This window comes from Pinus tabuliformis, chromosome 4_2, assembly GCF_031772625.1.
Source record: "Pinus tabuliformis cultivar Carrire ecotype Pingquan chromosome 4_2, CPIR1, whole genome shotgun sequence".
NCBI classification, from domain to species: domain Eukaryota; kingdom Viridiplantae; phylum Streptophyta; class Pinopsida; order Pinales; family Pinaceae; genus Pinus; species Pinus tabuliformis.
The window spans coordinates 738,236,444-738,256,046 of NC_142304.1; the positions used below are offsets into that span (position 1 = coordinate 738,236,444).

A 19,603-nucleotide genomic window follows, 5' to 3' on the forward strand; every position below is an offset into this window, starting at 1 on the left:
ATTTACATAAAATTATATTATGTCATATGGACAACTAATTAAATATGCATAACATATTTCTTTCTTTTTTAATACAACCTATATTGCTTTTCTATTTAGAGAATAAATTATTTTTGTTTTAAGGTGACATACACACTTACACATCACCTTCACATGCTCTCGAATAAACCTCTAGATTCAATCATTATATTATTACACATATAAAATGTTATTCATTAAAGGGGTGTTATTTAAACTTGTATGGCTTCAACAACTTGAAAAAGTCCTTAATTTATTTACATAAATTTATATTATGTCATGTGGACAACTAATTAAATATACATAGCATATTTTTTTTCGTTTTTAGTACAACATATTGCTTTTCTATTTAGACAATAATTTATTTTTGTTTTAAGATGACAAACACACTTACAGATCACCTTCATATGTTGTTGAATGAACCTCTCTGTTCAATCATAATATTATTACACATGCAAAATGTTATTCATTAAAGGAGCGTTATTTAAACTTGTATGGATTCAACGCCCTAAAAATTTCCTAGGGTACTTCGATTGTGCAAGGGTTACCCATTCAACTTGTGATTTCAATAAATTCCTACAAGATTTTTGAGAAATTAGATTGGAAAAACCCACTTGAAAAACTTTCAAAAATTCTCACTAAAAACAACTCATTCATTAATTACTTTTAATAAAAATCAAATTACCAATAAAAATAAATCGGGAAATAAAAATAAATTTATAAATTAATGTTCAATAAAAGAATATTTTGGCGACGCTTGCTTTATTACCGAACAATCGTTACCAATTTTGACCCAGAAAAGAGGGAGGAGGAAACAGTAGTAGCAGCGCAATGTATTCAACCACTTGCAGAAATACAGTAAAATTTTGGGTGCTCACCGCCATTTTAGCACCTACTTTCCTTGAAGCTGCAAAAGTCCAAAGATATTGAAAAAGATAATCACGATAAAGGAATGCTTTTACATCCCTAAATTACGGAGCATTACATAAGTTATAATTTTCTTTTCTTTTTAATAAATCGAAAAATACCGAGCATGTTGGAAGTTGGCCCATGGGCGATACCTTTGGTAAAAGGCTGTGTAACACGTGTTTGTTGCAAAGCCTGTTCAATTCATGATCCACATTTTCATTGAATTTTTTCGGTTTGCTCACGTACAATGCAGTGAGATTCCAACAGCGGTTTATAGTGGGTCCTACTGATCCCATCGCAACTGGGAAAAAACGTGGGATTGGATTCTTCGCAAAGTGCGCTTCACCTCACGCGGGATTTCTGCTGTTCCAGCCACCACTAGCTATCGATATACTGTAGACAATTTTGTGATATATTGTAGACAATTTTGCGGATGGGAAGGTGGTGTGGAGTCTGTAACCCAACTCTATGCAACGTCTATCAAAACAGGGCTTTCTGTTTTATGTGTTTTGTGTTTGTCTCAGTATTTCCTTGCAGAGATGGCCACCTATTCCCATGTTTCTCAGAGTAAGAGAGGGAGAGATGAATACTGGAATGGCGGATTCGCTTTGCCAGACGTAAAACGAACCATTAGCAGAGCGTTGGCGTATGACAGCGATCTCACGAGCTTGCTCGACAAGATCGATGATATGGATAACAAAGTCAGTAACCCAGAAGGGATTGATGCTATCAATGAGCTTGACGGCGAGATCGGATTGAACGCGGTTCAAAAGTCTATAATGATGAAGGCGGAAATCGGGTTGAAGGCACAAACACATAATGATTTTAGGTCTACTGACGAGAAGGGAAGTAATGATCAGATGGGTTCTATTAAAGAAGACGAGTTGACAGAGCGGAATTCTGAAGCAACGACCTCAGTTTGCTATGTAAAAGACTTCAAGGATCCCGACGATGTTGGTGCAGAACTTGGCTTCTTGGAAGACCATATCTGTCCCCACGAATTTGGAATCATCATTAACTACATCGAGGGAGATTCAATCGCCAATACTATGGACTATTCGGATGCGGGGTATGGATATGCTGAGACTACGGAGGATTTCTATGGGTCTCTGTGGGACAATGATATTTGGCAGTTGAATGAACATTTGGTTATTCAAAATGATCTTGAATCGCCACAACAAAAATAATTTGGGATTAGTGGAGCCGAGTTTCATGACGTTTAGAACGATTTTAAACCAGTTCAACAATGGAGCAACGATGAAGAAGTATTGTAACATGCATATTGAAAGAAACATTTCCTGATTTTGTATGTGAAAAAACATAATCAGTGCCGAGTATGTCAGTTTGTTTCCAAGGCTATTTCCTCCGAACTGTCACTCTGTGAATCCATGAGCAAATCAAAATTTTACTTTAAGAAACAAGGTCAAGGAGGAACCTTCAGCTGAAGTTTTTATAACTTGATTTTGTTAAATCATTTATATGTTTTCACACTAGGTGTTTTGTCAAAATGTGATCAACGAAATGTTTAGTTGAATCGTGAAAGATTTTTGGTCGAAGTAGAATCAATACACTTAATAGAGTTGTTAAAATTTCTAAATAGAGTTGTTAAAATCTCTATTTCTTAGAATTTTTTTTGCGTTTTTTTGTTTAACTTCTCTAAAATTTTATAGGAATTTATTGAAATCACAAATTTGATGAGTAGCACTTATACAATCCAAATGTTTTACAAGTTTTTCAGGTGCCGAATCTATATATATAATCAAAAAACCAATTTAAATAACACAATTAAAATTTCACCTCAAATATTTTCATCAAATTCTATCAAAAAAATTATAAGAAACCACACCAGAATCAATTGCTTTATCATCTCAATAAGACTTGATTATATTTATATTTCTATCTGAGTTGTCATCCGTTAGTATCAATGTCGATTTTTAACAACTTAATGATACTATGAAACTGAGATGTGTTTTAAAATATTGATGTTTGTTATTACCACAAAGATGAAGCGGACATAAAGCAACATCCGTGAGAGGAACTTCAATTTTTCTGTCACTAATGTATTCATTCTTCCACTATGTCTAACTCTTTCACAGTTGAATGATTCTTAAATCTAACGACTCTGGAGTCGAGACTTTTCCCACAATATCCTCAATATCCTCAATTATCTTAATAGTGGATTATAAACATGGATATATTCTTATGGATTTGTATACTGTTCATAATGCTGACATGAAAACATGGTTCGACTTCCCATTCGTTGGATGCACTGAACAGTTTCTTCGTGCTACACGACATTGACATTTTCACATACTGATATTGCGGGTTTGTCGGTTGCCCCACAAAAAAGCAATTAAATATTTTACTCCTCAAACTCCAACAGAGATTGTACTGAACTTTTGACACATGTTGTAATTTCCGAATCGTTTACTTTGGCATTGTCTACAGATATCACAATTCCGTCTTGACATCACAACAGTGAAATTTTCTGGAAAAAAACTTAAGAAATTTGATAGTGAGAGTATTTGAATAGCTTTTTAATTATGGAATTTCAGCAGTATCAAAAGAAATAGTCTATAACGCGACTTTTTGAAAGTCTTTCCGGCAGATTTTTCCGGTCGAAATCCGGCAGGAATTTATTAGAATCGCAAGTTTGATAGCTACTTTCTGCACAATGAAAGCGTCCCAGGGGTTTTTCAGGGTGCTGAATCCAAATATGCAGTTAAAAAACCATTTTAACTGCAAGAAATCAAGATTTGACCTCAATTTCTTCCGCCTGATTCCGTCACCGAAATCTTCAAAAAATCGCATTATAGACAACTCCGTATCAAAAATTCTGGACACTTGAAATCTTAGAACTTGACTGCTATATTTCAAATTTCCACAAATTTATGAAATCCAACTAGAATTTCCAATCACCACGTCTACTTTTTGTTGCGTGCATGTAAAAGTGAAGTGGTGGGGTTTATCTGCATGGGGTGATTACAAAACCACGTGGAGGGTGACAGTGACAAGAGGTAGATGTGACTAAATGAGTCTATGTAACTTCTTAACAAATCGGGTAGGGTCATCAACAGTGCGTTGGACTTCTAACGTCCACAGGGACGCCACTTTGAAAATCTTTTTATAGACGACGCTTCCTGTATCATGACTCTGGGAAATGGAGGGGCCCACATGGATATGATCGTGGTGACTCGAATAGTGATTGACGAAACCATGTGGGCATTGACTAAACGTAAACGTTCGAGAAGCACTGGAAATATTTTTATACACTGGAAATATTTTTATATTTTAGAGGTAAGCGACATAAATGTTTGTGCTCATCATTCAATTGGTGTCCACGATTCTTCGAATTCCATTGAGTACCAAGTCAGTGATGAAGAGTGATGAAGTTTGGTGGTATGATAAAACTTATTATAGTTTAGTGGTTAAATTAGCAATGAGGACGACCAATTTTTGTTGCTAACCGCGAATGAAGGCAGACTCATCACCGTTATTCAAGGAAAATTACGCAACTAGGAATAATGGCTCGTGATCATGTATTCAAGGCAGATACATGAGAGAAGAGATGATATTCCAATTATTTATGGAATTTTTAGTATTAAAATTAATATCGAAAATTAAAGCACAATTCTATATAAATAAATTATAGGATATATTTTTATTCATGTTTGTCATATCAAGTATTGGTAACTCCACAATGTAACTTAGGTAATTGTATTAACTAAAGCACACACACACACACACACACATATATATATATATAGGCGGACTCATCACTGTTATTCAAGGAAAACCACGCAACCAGGAATAACTCGCTCATGGTCATGTATTCGAGGCAGATACATGAGAGAATAGATGATATTCCAATTATTTATGGAATTTTTAATACTAAAATTAATATCAAAAATTAAAGCACAATTCTATATAAAGAAATTATAGGATATATTTTTGTTCATGTTTGTCATATCAAGTATTGGTAACTCCACAATGTAACTTAGGTAATTGTATTAACTAAAGCATATATATATATATATATATATATATATATATGAGTGGAGAGATTTTTGGGATTCCAATTCCAAGGTATTTTGGTTTTCTCCAATTCATAATTGAAATATTAAATTAATTACAATAATCTCAATCCTTTCAGATTAGCTCTCAACATTACTCCCCTTAATCTGAAGGGATTTTGGTGAGTCCAAGCATCATTCTGAATCTTTCAAACTTTTACCTTCCAAGTGTTTTGGTGAAGATGTCTGTAATCTGTTGATTTGTGGAACAATGGCAAAGGTGAATAGTCTTGGCTTCAACACAATGTCGAATGAGATGATACTTTGTATTGATGTATTTTGTTAGATTATGGAACTTTGGGTTCTATTGTCGCTGTGACAAACACCCTCCAAATTTTTTCCTACACTTGAATTTTGGAGCCTACTTGTGATCCTATGATCTGTCATTCCTTTATTGCTCATAGTTGCTTAATGGTCGGTTGATGTTTCCAAATGTCAAAGTCACTTTCTTACACATGCTTATCTTTTGATGCATATACAAGCGCTCTTCCTTCAAGCACGCCCAGGTCAATGTACACCCTAGGGAATTATACATTGCGTGACCTATGCCGACAGTTAGTGTACAATATCACTAAAAAAACCCTCTCACTTTGGTTACAATTTTGTTACTATTCGAGTGAGTTTTCGTAATTGTCTCTTTTGTGCACTTTGGTTTTCATTAGTGTCGGTTTCACTTATGCGACTGTCATTTTTTCTTTCTTTCACTTCTACAAGTGGTGCTTTTGTGTTATGTTCACTATAACATGTGTCACTTTCACTTTCTTTAGCTTTTGTAAGTGTTGTTTTCACTTTTTCTTATTGTTGCCTTTTAATAAGGGAAGTGTCGCACCTAGTGAAAGGGAGTCCTTTGTACATTCTTGAAGGGCAACTTTGGTTCATTCCCTTGTAATACCGGGTTCTATTGATCATGGGGATATGTATTAGACTCATTCACCATGTCTTGAGCATTGTTTCATTAGTGTCGTCACTTGTGTTGCAATGTGTATAATAAGTGTCGCACTTGGAGGTAAGTGTTGTCTTGTTGTCATTTCAATGAGGACATGTCGATTTTTGGTGGTGAATGCTTCATTGTCGAGTGCTTGATCGTCTATAAGTGTGTAATCATGTTCAAGTCATGTTCTACTTCCATCTATCAGCTCTTTGGTCACACACTTAGTCATTTTCGGAAGATGATCCTTCCCCGATCAACCTCCCTCCAATATGCTTCCCTGAACTATGCATTCTGCAGTCTCAAGCCTTAGTCAGTGTGTCCTATCTCTTGGAACTGTGCAACGCATAGTCATTTCCTCTAAAGACTACTTGTGTAGTCATAATGCTCAAGAATTTTCCTCCTTCCCTCAGAAACTACGCAATCTACCTCCTCAGTCTGCCTTTCTTGCCCACTGTGTAAATTCAGTCAGCAGTATGACCTCTCTATCTCATTGATTTTCTCAACTATGTAGCCATTGGCCTCCTGGGGCTACACACTACACAATCACAATGAGAAAGCCATTCATGTATGCCTTCTTTCCTTGCTAAATTGTGTAATTTTCAGTCTTTGGCCTTCCTGAACTGTGCATTTCACAATCACTATGAGCAATCCTTCATCACTGTCTCACTAACTTTCCCAACTACGCAATCATGTGCCTCCTTGTATTCCCGAACTGCGCACTGTACAGTTTTAGTGAGAAACCCTTCATTGTTGTGTCCTTAAATCCCTCAATTGCACAATATTCCTTCTATGGCACTCAGATACTCTGCAGTGTGCAATCATAGTCTCCAGATCATCACTCTTGCATCTTGGAACTATGCATTGCACAATCCCTGAGCCTTATTCTTTGTCCAACACTCAGTTTAGGTCTAATCAATGCATTGCATGGATAATCAGATAGACTAGGAGATTTTTGGACTGATGTTATCTTGTCATGAGTGAATTCCATCTGTAGGTTCTGTATCTTGAGATGACAAGATGATGTTCAAGGAGGATGAAATGGAGATCATATGAAAACACACTTATGAAGCTGGAACCAGTAAGAAGTCATCAAGAATATTAAGGGACACTAACTTACGAAAAAATAATAAAGGTCAAGATCGCATGAAGGCTCCATACCAATCAACATCTTGGAGGATGAAGATGAAGCACATGTAACATCTATCTTGAAGAATAAAAAAAAAAACAAAAAGAATAAAATCTTGATATTGGCACATCACTATGAAGTTCCATGTCATAAGTACCAAGTGATGTCTTTTCCAAGTGTCATCACAATGTCATATGTGTCAATGTGTCCTACCACATTATTTATGGATGTTATTATGTGTTTTCAAGAAGATGAAAAAATGTTAATGTGTGGAAGTCCACAAGGCACAAGTGGAATACGAAAAGTCACATGTACACTAAAGAGTCACTAGGAGAAGTCCAAGAGTCTTGTAGAAGTTCAAGTGTCACTTGGAAGTCCAATAGTCATGAGAGAAACTCAAGAGTCATGAGGATATGAAATATCATTCCTCTCGTTATAAATACACTGTCAGAAGTAAAGAAAAGGGGTTTTGGAGGCTTAGACTTTGGAGAGTTATCCTTGGCTTCTCTAGCTTGGCATAGGAGAGAAGATAATTTTTTGGAGAAGCAAGGAGTGACTTAATGTTTCTCTATTGGATCTAGTGTCTCACCATTGTTACTATGTAATTGAATGTTTCACCTAATAATTAGAAGCTCGTTGAATCAACACATTTTCATGCATGTATCGTGAATATTGTAAGACTATTCTTTAGGTGTTTGTGGTATATGTTTTGTTCATATGCACTAAGGAAATTGAATTACTTCATTGGATTTGGTACTTATCTTCTTGAATGTGTGTTGTATTTATTTTAATTTTTGTTGTGTCTATGTGAACTGTTTCATTGTATAACTAAAGAATCTTTCCTTGTTCTCATGTGCCTCTCTTAGGATAGTACTATTACTTTCCTTCTAGATACTCACTCTTACTTCCCTCTTGTGAAAGTCTCCTTTTACACATTGAAATTGGTGTTTCACAGTGTCAACTTTCTTGCTGATTTCAGAGGTTTTTTGCATACTCTCTTGCGTTGTTTGTTGTAGCCAAGGAAAATCTTAAGTTATAGTGGTCGAGCCGATACTCCAGCTGGGGCTCCTACTCCTAATGATGTCAATTCTAATTGGGACTTCATATCAGGTTACCCCCTTCGTTGATGGATTTCCAGCACCATCAACAATTGGCACTAGAAGGAGGGCTGGATGACACATTGTTCCCATTGAGTCTATTTTGAATCTCCTATCTTAAATGGCTCATCCTCAAATCATACTTCCAGGGCATTTTTCTAATCAATCCAATGGTAAAATTTTCATCACTAATGAACCCCTTTATAACTTGTCTCAATCTAAGTTTGATGGCGATGGTGAAATATCCATAGTTGATCATATATCTATTTTTCTCTATTTTTGTGAATTTTATAAAATTGATTGTGAAGATGTTGCTTGTGTACTTTTCTTCCTCACACTTGATGGTCAAGTTAATCGATGGTGTCATACCATACCATCTACTTCCATTCATTCTTTTGATCACATCATCAAGGAGCTTCATTGAGCCTTTGATAAGTATGACTATCGAGAGGTCCTTAAATAGATTAATCAACTAAGAATAAACCCTAATGGATTAGAGATTTTTCTAATCAATTCCTTCACATACTTTACGAGTTTCATGAAGAGCATACAAATTGAGATTTCTTTAAAATGAAGTTTGAAAGTTTGGTTCAAATTTCTTTACATTGTGAATCTGAACCCCGTGATGTCTTATCTCTCCCAACTTTTGTGAACCATGAGACACTTCTAATTTCAAAGGAGGAACCTACTATTCCTTTTGTTCCTTGTCCTCCTCATTTTTCAGCTATGATGTAGGTGGCCTCCTTGGGATGATGTGAAGATTGGGAAATCTAAAAATAAAATGGTTGATCCATCTCTGCAACCTTCATCCATTTCTCATGATCAACATCCAATGGAGGAAACCTTGGAATGGTTCATGGAGCCTAGGGTGAAGACAAATCTTTCCATTTCTAAATATGATATTAACACTCGTAAATTTAGTGTTTAATATGATTTATATGTTATCCTCCTCTATAATCTCATTCTCATAACCCCTTTCCCCTTTATCTACTTAATCAGTCTCTTTCGAACTCTTTTGATTCTCAATTTTCTAATCTAAAAATTGGTCAAATGCAAGGTAGTCACATTTCACAGATAGAGGAGCAGAAAGGTGAAGACTTTTTTGATCTTTCTACTCCTTTCCAAATTACTCTATGTCAAGATAATGTTTCTTCATTCTTGGCTAATTTATAATCTACTAATCTCGGTTATTAGTCAAAATAAATCAATTTTCCTAATCCATTTAAAGTCTTGGGAAACCAACATTCTGATGATAATGACTCTATGATGTACCAACTAATCTTTTGGTTTATTAAGAAGACTTTGATTTGAAATATTTAGATCTTAAATATAGCTCAGTCAAAGAAGATTTTATTATGGGAAATTCCTCTTCAATTCACTATTCCTTATGTCCTATTTCTTATAATGAAAATATGTCATGCTCTTCGGGTTCATAATTTGATGAGTTGAATCTTGAAATGACACAAGATAGTGAGATTATCCATGATGAAGAAGGGAACAATGAAATCATATAACATCAATTCCATTCCTTGCAATTTCCTATTTTGCATGAAGATAACACTTCAAATCATGTAGCTCATGAGTTTTCTCCGGTTTATGCATCTCTAGATTTACAATCAGAGGGATATTATGACTTGAGTAATATGTTTGTTGAAGTTGAAAATATGATCAAACCAGTGATGCAGATGGTTACCATCAAGATAATAGTGATGTTGTTGATTCAATTGATAGTAGTTTTCCATATGCAATTTCCAATCTAACTTAGTTCTCAAAATATAGTTATCCAACTTTTCAAAGTTCTAGATCTTGTCAAGAAGTGAAGGTACTTTAACTTTTGTTGATGGTTGTGTCAGGTTTTCGCAATCCTGATGAGATCCTTGAACTAGGTCAGATATGGATTTTCTCACAAAATGCTTTTATTTGCATGGTTTCACTAGATGCAAACTACTCGAAACATTTTAAGTATTTAAAATATAGTTTTTATAACTCTGAAGATATGTTTTTTAATCAGTTAAAATATTCTTCTTTAGTTGATTCATCTCCGTACAAATCTCTTGTATCGAATTCTGGTTTGGAGTGTATATCTTTCATGGATGCACAGAGCCATGAAGCATATCATTCTGATTATCGAGATAAATATTATCATTTGACGAAGGATTCATACCCGCTAAGTTTTGTTGTAAACAATCAGCTCCTAATATTCATTATGAATTTTATTAAGCTAATAATTTTTGTTCTGGCCCAATGAATCCTTTTGAGCACCATTCATGTCTTGAATCATTTAGTGGATCGAAACCCCCATGCTAATATGAATTTTAGATTTGATTTGACATATCCTTCTTACTTTTTGTCAGCAATTGTTTCTAATTCCTCAAGATTTTGTATCATTGGTCTAGTATGGAATTGGAAAAAAAGGGAACCAATTGAGAATAGAGAATTTCATATGCTAATTCATCAATCTAGTCATAACACTGGATCTAACAATTGTTATTTCAAAAATAATTTTCCCACTAGTATATCTGATAATCATTGTTTTACATCATTTTATCTAGTTGAATATAGTGGTATTTATGATTTATGATTTCATTCTTTAGATACTTGTCAAATAGTTGAGGCACTTCAGTTTTTGCAAGTGGTTATGTTAGGTCCTCACTATTTTCACAAAGCTTATTAACCAGATCAAGCTATCTTTCCCTTGCAAAATTCTTCCTATGGTTCGAGTACACTGATTGAAAGTTAATCTTTCCTAGAGTTTAAGGATTTTCAAAAGGATTGTTTAACATTTCATGATCCAATCTATGATTTTCCAGAGAGATCTTGCTTATCAAGCTCTCTTGTTAATAACAAGTTTTGACTTTTCCTAATGTTTGCTAAGGATGGAAAAACAAATGAAGGTATATTCACAAGAAGTTTTCGAGGTTGGTATGATTCATATTCTAATCTAAAAGGCAAGGATCCAGGTTGGTTAAGGTTAGTTGTTATGGAACATATTTCTACATGTAGGAAATACCTTCAATCTATTGTGAAAGTTATTCAAGTTCTTATCTTTTTTATTTCATATTATATTATAATGGTTTTAATTACTTATATCCTTATGATTGCAGGTCAGGAGCGGTTATGACGATTACATTGGAAATTTCATTACACCTAGCCTTGACCTTCTAGACAGTTAGGTTAGGAGTAGGTCTAATTGCATGATAGTTTCCCTTGCACACTCATCATGCATTTTCTCTCCATCCAATCTTCGCATTTGTTTTGTTTTCCCATTTCTATCTCGCATGTTGCTTTTACTCCAGTTCTCCATTTGCTTTATCTTTTGATCTTGTTTCATTTCTTTATTGTGCCTTTTCTTCCATCTTTTGTTTAATAAGACTTTGCATGAAAATTGTTCTCTTTGGCTCAAAAGACAATGTGGTAAAATTTGAAAAGGGAATTGTGATGACTAACAATGCTTGACTAATCTATTACCTCTTCTCTATTTGGGTTTACATATCTTTAAAGTCAATGATGTTTGAACATAAAATATGATTCGTTCTAGATGGAAAGTGTCTAGTTGAACTGTAAAGCTTTTATATTATTTGGATCTTCATTCTAACTCAACCCTGTATTGAATAGTGTTTCGACATTTCGACTCAACCAAGTAGAGAAGGGAAAGGAAAAAAAATAAAAAATGAGCATATTAATGTTATTTATCTTTCAAATCCCTTAAACAAGGAACAAACTATCCTGCTCTCAATAAGATGGGATCCCTCTTCCACCTGTATTACAAATATTCAATAAACTCTTCAAGCATATCTTTAAGAAAATAAAATAAAGGGTGAAGAAGAGAAAGGCTTCCTACATAGAGAAGTGAAGCAAGCAACTTCACTAGGGTACTAAACTGACCTGCTGGAAGCGAAGCGATGCTTGTGTCTCCTTAACATGACTCCGTTGTGGTACTGAACAAACTCACTGGCAGTGTAAAAACACTGAGGAATGTGCTTATAAAACGCTTGGTATACTTATTATCCTTCTCCGCTATCAAAATAGTTGAGGTTTGACTAGTATCATGTTGACGTGTTTGAAGCTGAGAGAGGAAAGGAATATACTATATCTTTAATCGAGATAAGTGGAAAATCCAAGGTAATCTACATGGTGAATCAATACTTCCTAAAATACTGAGACCTTACAATTTGTTATCATAGTTTAGATTCAAGGTAATGGATTTAGGGGTAATGGCTTGGGTCCGTTTTTTAAATTTTTTCACAAAACATTTAGGTGCATTGAAAGATAATTTGTTAGCATTGGTTCAATGGGTTTAAAAAGAAATCATTGACAAATTAAATGGTAGAAAGTGTTCATTTTCTTTAGAAGTAGTTAGTGCATAAAAAAAATGTGTTTCTGGTCTTGTTTGTGCCTATATATGATGTTGGTTGTTGATGAAGGGTTCTTAGTTATTTTTATGAAAAATGAAAATATTGGGCTCAATGACCTCTAACCTTCAAGTTTATTTCAATAATTAAGTCAACCAAATATTTAATCCTACATTGATCCATAATGTAGACCTTTTTCCAGAGGAAGCAAAAAAATTAAATAATTTTTTTGTAACTTTGTTGACAGTTAATCCATTAGCGTTCCTTTTGAAAATATTTTGATATAGCACTTAGAATTAATTTGTGAGTGATTGGAGCAGATAAATTTTTTGAGGCGACGATAAGGGGTTTTAGTTATGATAAATATCATGCAAGATGGATTCATGAACCAAGCCTCAATTTTGATGAATCAAGCTTGAGATCCATGGTGGACTTACTATTTTGAACATGATGACAAAACTCTATTTTTAAGACTGTTTTTTTCGTGTAAAATACAATAACTTTGGATGCAGTTTCCGAACAATTGTAAATAAAGTTTTGAAAACCAAAAGAGGTTTTTGTCCGAAAAAAGATCATTTAACAAAACCTCTCTCAGGTGTTACATAGATATCACGGTTTGGGAGATACGAAGTAATATTTGGAGCCTATGTTTCAGGAATTTGTGATAATTTATTTTTTCTATATTTAGAAAAACGCCTAATCAAATTTCAATTGGAGAGCCAGCTCATCAATTTGACTTGGGGATTAGATGTTATCTCGTCTTTGATTATTTTTTATTTAGTAAGTTAAACATAGATGAAGAGGTTTGAGATACATTATTTTTTGGATCTTGAACAGTTTGTAAGTATTCTATAAAGTAGATCATGAGTGAGGACCAAGGGTTCAAATTTTTTGGAAAAACTGTGTATTGTTATAGACTTTGATATTAATATATTTTTCTATAAGAAATATTATATGTGTAGTTTCAGAGACTCATGTTTGAATGATTTCTGGTATGTTTTCTGTTGTGTTTACCTTCTTATTAGCCTCACCTTTGAACATTAGTCTTCAATATATGAATAAATCGATATGAATTTGAATTCATGTTGAATGCTCAAGTTCATGTTATTTCAAATACTTATGTGTTTTTTAGCTTAAATATCATTTACAGAAATCACTTTCAGTGCTTTGTGTTTGATGTTTATTTTCTATAATCTTCTACCATATCTTGATGATAATCTGTCAAATAAATCATAAGCTATCTTTCCTTTGCTTATAGTTTTTCATATAATATGTGATTAGAAAGTATTTATTTATGCCAAAGACTCCATACCCAATGGTTTCTTTATTTTCTTTCCAAATCAAATTCATCTGGTACAATTAAATCTTGCCAATGAGCATACTAGTGACCTACTACTATAGTGACCTTGAGCAGTAGAGTTAAGAGGAAATCCCTCTCAATATTAAAGGGCCAACTTTCAATCCCAATCGTTTTGAAGGTTACCTCAACGTATTTTCTTCTACAGCCAAGGAAAAATTCTCAGTGACAACATCTTGGCACCATTTTTGAGGAGTGAAGGTCAAATAATTCCTAGGAAAACACAAGAGGTTGTGAATCATTCACATGGCGACTCCATGGTCAAACAATTTAGAGTTAGAAATCATGAAAGGGGACTCCACTATCCGAAGAATTTAAAGCTTGAAGAATGTGTTGGTGAATATATTGGATTCAATGAAGAACTCATATGTTGCTACTATTGTTTCAAGGTATGTATGTTTGGACTTTAAAGACCTTCCTAGTTTTCCAAAGCCTCTTCCTAAAGATGAATATTTTTTTAGGAATGGTCCTAAATTTAATGGAGAACATTCGAGCTTGGCCTTGAAACATATTTGAAAATTCCATGACTTTATTTGTTGAGAAATGACAACAATAAATTCTAGTTTAATTTGTCCTTGAATTAAATTGAGAATTAAATCACATTCTATTCTCATAGCAACTTGTAAATAGTTAATTAAGCTTAATTGACATAACTAGCTTAGGAATTTTGTGTTGGGAGTATTTTTGTAGTCATGTATATGTTTGCCCCAAATTGTAGGGGTCCGGGATGATTTTATCTGAGTTGTAACTAGATAACTCAGTTTGAATGAGTTATGGACAGTTAAACTAGTTGTAACTGTTGGTGGAACTAGTAGAGGATTAGTAGTGAGTTGGTGCACCGATGCATCCTCAGTGCTACTCTAGATAACTAAAGATTCCCTCATGAGAAACTCATGCACGCCAATTTCGAGAAAGACCCCGTTCAGACTCGAGTGCAGGGACAATGTACTATTAGTTGTAGAATGATATGAGTTGTACATATCATGTTGCAATCAGAAGAGGACCTAGATTTGGATTGTGTAGTTATGGAAGAAGGAATTCCAAGTTAAATATGGGCTATTCATCACAAGAATTGTGTAAGGAAATAGGGGCTCAACAGGCAACATAAATTGGCTAAGTGTTGCTCCGTGCGAGCTTGTGAGGTAGAGAGTTGATCATACTTGTGTGGAATTGTTATTTTGAGAACAAGCCTTGTATTATCACTCAGATTTCTGATTAATGCAATAGATAGTCAGGTTTTTGAGCAGTGGATTTACCCAGAGAAAAAATCGTGTTATGTTTCTTTGATTATCTTCCTCTTGTCGATTATTGTTTTCATTGATCATTGGCTTCCATTGTTTAAAGAGTATAGTAGATTCTTGTCATGTGCTTTAGTGCATTACATGAGATGTGAATATATAGGAAAATATACATGGTATCAGAGTTGCAGATGATATATTAAAGGAGATTTTGAAGTTTCCAGGTTGGTGTTACAGGTGAAATTAAAGTTTGAAATACATAACTCAGGATCGGAAAATGTCGTTCTACGGTTTTCAGCTTGAGCATGCCTTCGAAGGCAACTCAAATTATATAGCCTAGAAGGAAAAAATGCAAGTTGTGTTGGAGGATAATTGTTATAGACATTTTTGGGCACTACAACCCCAAGCATAAAATGTCCATAAACCAAGGGCTCCTAAGTCCCTAAAGGTGTTGTTCCAACCCCTAAAAGAACAAGGTCAACTGATTACAGCATCTCCCAGAAGTTATCCATGACAAACTACTCAGAACTGGTCAAAACTGGACCATTTCACCTGCTCCATAGGCAAAGTGCATTGCATCCCACCTAAATACACACAGTAGGTGCGTTGCATTTCAAAAAGCCCTTCTATGGGGTGCGATGGGTGAGAAGGGACAAATGGCAGGGTCAATCCGCAAGGTGGAGAAGCATGGAATCTTCCAGAAACTTCTCCTGTGACACTTGCCTATCTGAGTTCGACCAGGGATGAGTAAGAGATCATCAATCTCCAAGTGGAACCAAGAACTATCAGAGGGAAGACACTAATCAAATCACAAGCTGACTCATCTCCCTTGCAGACATCTATATATGGATCCCGCATCCCAGAGATCCAGAGGCTGGAATTTTGCATCTTGTAAGGAATTGCTGTTGGTTTCTTGAGGCAACATCATAGTGTTGGGTGATCTAAGATTTTCATGAGGTGAAGAAGGGCTTACTTGCTGAGAGGATGATGCTGGGTCAGAACAATTGGTTGTAACTCTCTTGGCTCTTTCTTGATTATCAATAAAGCTATTCAAGTTTTCCTCCATACTCTTGTGTGATTTATGTTTTATGCATTTGTATGGTCAATTTACATCTGATTCTAAATTGTTTATGATAATAGATCTATGTTCTCGTATAGTGTTATGCTGCTTTGATTCTACAGGTACTCTGTGAAGCTGGGTATACAAGAAAGCAAGTAGCAAAGGACTATCAGAAGAGAGAGGAATCGAACAAAGAACCAAGCACAAGACAGAGGTTGGTCTCTTTTATTCTTCTCTCATCTATCTTTCATAAAGGAAAACGAAAGTAGTTTTACTTTGTTTGTTTCTAAGGTAGCTACCAGCCTTAGTGGGATTAGCAGTTCTGCATAGACACTATTCCCGGTAACAAAATGGCGACTTCACTGGGGAACGAGTAGATTGTTTGTTCATCTACATTTGTTTACTTTATAAACTTACAGACGGAGCCTGAAGTCAAGCCATCTAGCCTTCGAACTACATTTTCTATGTAAGTGCAAAGTAGATCAACGCTGCTTCAGTCAATCTCCGAGTTTTGTTGATGATTTAAACAATTGGTTTACAAGCTCTCTAATTGCCCTTGTGGTGGCTCTAGTAACCTCCTTAGATCTACCCCTGTGAATGACTTACTGATTACCATTTGCTCGGCCAAAATCCATGAACTGAACTGCAAACTGTGACCGGAACCCAATCAAAGTCTCGTCCCTGGTCCATCGCACTGACTGTTCTGTGAATCTCAAATTCAGCGCACTTCCTGAGTGTAGTAGGTGCGTTGCATTTCAGTTTCACTATGTTATAGGTGCGCTGATCAGACTAGGCATTGTTCCTAAATTTTGGTTTCTGTGTTCACTCTTTTCAAATCTATTCAAGAGTTTTTCTGCTTGTAGTCGGTACACCTCTGTTTGAAACCCCTTTCCTTGCTGTTATTCCACCTCCTTTGTGCAAAGGACTGTAAATGTTTTTATGTATTTTTTGAGTCATTTTCAGTTCTCCTTTACAAAGAAGTAATGTAATTGTACTGTCGTTTCTTGATTTGAGAGTGTCACAAGTGTCGTTTTCAGTCATAGAAGAGAGTCTGATTGCTCTTGATAGTCGATTACCCTGTTACTATTGTATTTGATCTGAATTTGTAGTTTTTCTAGTGTCGAAAGCAAGTTTTCAATTCCAAATCGCAAAGTGTTGTCATTGTCCTCATTTTGTTTTGAAAAGAAACTTGTTAGTAATTGTCATTTTGAAAATAATTTAGATTTGCGCATTAGCTTTCTTTTTATCATTTACACATTAAGAAGGCTGAAAACAAATACATGCATGTGCATTTGCATTTAGACTGTTTGTTGGTTTGATTTAGGACAGTGCATATAGTGTGTGCTCTTTGCTCTTTGTTGAAAGAACGCCATCTCTCTTTCCTTACTAGCTAGGATTTTCATTGCACAAAGAAGATAAAACGACTATTTATCATCTTAGATTGCATTTTAGGAATTGTACCTCTACATCACGCGGTGAACCTGAAAGGAAAATCTCTTAAGCAAGATCAACTATAAAATAAATTTAATGAATCTAACAATGCTTTGGAACCTATCGCACAACATCAAGAAGTCTAGGCTAGAGACGTATTCCGGCGTCGTAAAGCCTGGTAACTATTGTTTTCACTGTTGGTTGGGTGATTCCTACACTTTGAAACGATAAGTGCCAGTACGGACTTGTGCTCCCACGTACCGTCAAGTATATTTTGGGAGACCACAATAGGCTTAATCCTTTATCCATAGGAAGCCGTGTCTGCCGCCCTATCGATCGCAATGCACTAAACACAGCATTCGAGAAGATTGACTGTCGTACCGTAAAAAGTATTCTGCAGTTTTGCGATTGGTTTGGTAATCCCTCTGCCTAGATTTCCAGAGCAGTCCCTTTCGTTCCTTTTCAGACTCCTTAACGGAAAAGGTCCATCTGAGAACTTGTCACTTCAGGCTCATTAAAAATCGAAGGCGACTAGAGTCATCTTTTGTTTTTTCTCGACTCTTTAAAATTGAAAAAACAAGTTGTGTCAAAGCGTCTAAAATTTATTTTAAACGGAATAATTATCACCTTTCCTATGTTGGTCTTAGGTTGAAGAAAAATGGAGTCCACCAACCAAGGAGTTCCCCTTGGAGGAAATCCTAGTCCCTTCTCCTCTTGGGGAGATGTTGGTGCGCCCCATATGGCCACATTGTCGCTTCCAGGATTGACAATAGGCTTGCCCGTATGGCTTTTCTCAACCTTCGTCGTTCAGAACACCGCGATTCCTGAACAATTGAGTCAGCAACTAAACGATTCCAGAGTTACCCCCCAACCCTCTACTTCATCCAATTCTTCCTCTCCTCCTTCCTCTTCGCTTGATGAAGCTGGTAAAGCCAAAAATCAAGTACCTGAGAAGAAGAAGGAAAAGAAGAAGAAAGAGAAGAAGAAGAAGGAGCCAAAGGCGAAAAGGGGCAACCAAGCGTCGTCTAGTGAAAATCCACACACTGCACTGACCAGGCCTAAATTGCCATGTGTCATTTGCAAAGGAGACCACTATCATAGAGATTGTCCTTGCATCCCTCGGATCTTAAGGGACTGGTCTCCTCGTTTGCACAACCCGGTGTCGTCAACCTCTGATGATCATGTTGAAAACACACCGTCAACTAGTGAAAATGAAGCCCCTGGACAAAAAGGAAAATGCAAATATCCTTGTAAACTGTGTGAAGGTGATCACGCCATCCACCATTGTCCCTTCTTAGATGAGGCTAAAAGAGTTTTGGACTACCGTCCGGTTTCACCGTTATGGCTCCCTCCTGGATATAAGAAACTCTTGCCAAGTCCATCACTAGTTGAAAATCCAGCTGACACGCCCTTGTCGTCGGCCGAAGTATCTATCACTAAAGAAAAACGATCTGAATCCATGCCAGACGAAAGTCAAAAGGTCGAGGCGGTAGTTGACCCGGTCTTGCCTTAGAGGTTCCACCTTCAGATGATACAGTCACCGAAGAGAACAAGGATGACACCGTCCAAATTCTTTTCGTAAGCACAGACTCCGAAGAACATGGGGGCAGTCTACCCATTCCTTTACCACAAGAAGGAAGTTTGTCAGAGTCGTACCCGACCGTCTATTCGGTCCCACCTCCAAGCAACCTAGTTGTTTCCTTTGACTGGAATTTACTAGGTAGACCCCGCTTACCGGCTAGTGTACCATTCCGAATCATTGCTCAAATATATAGAATGGTTATGGCCGGTACCATCATAGATGAAGGGGCTTCTGTGAGTATCCTTTCCTCGATTGCTTGGAAAGCGCTTGGTTCGCCATCGCTTTTGCCTGAGATGAGGAATCTAACAGGCTTTGACAAAGGAACCAGTTGACCGTTAGGGATCCTTCCCAATGTGCCCATAACATTGAGAGGGAAAACCGTTCACATGAATGTAATGGTAGTCCAAGGACCCCTGGATTATAATCTAC

General features: G+C 35.9%; 1 protein-coding gene across 1 annotated transcript; it reads left to right on the forward strand.

The window, feature by feature from the left end:
- The first annotated feature begins 1,387 nt into the window (after positions 1-1,387).
- LOC149171715 (uncharacterized) lies at positions 1,388-2,169 on the forward strand. The gene has a single exon (XM_089427571.1). It carries the CDS (start codon positions 1,467-1,469, stop codon positions 2,112-2,114), a length of 648 nt encoding a protein of 215 aa, XP_089283697.1. The 5' UTR covers positions 1,388-1,466; the 3' UTR covers positions 2,115-2,169.
- Positions 2,170-19,603: the final 17,434 nt, after the last annotated feature.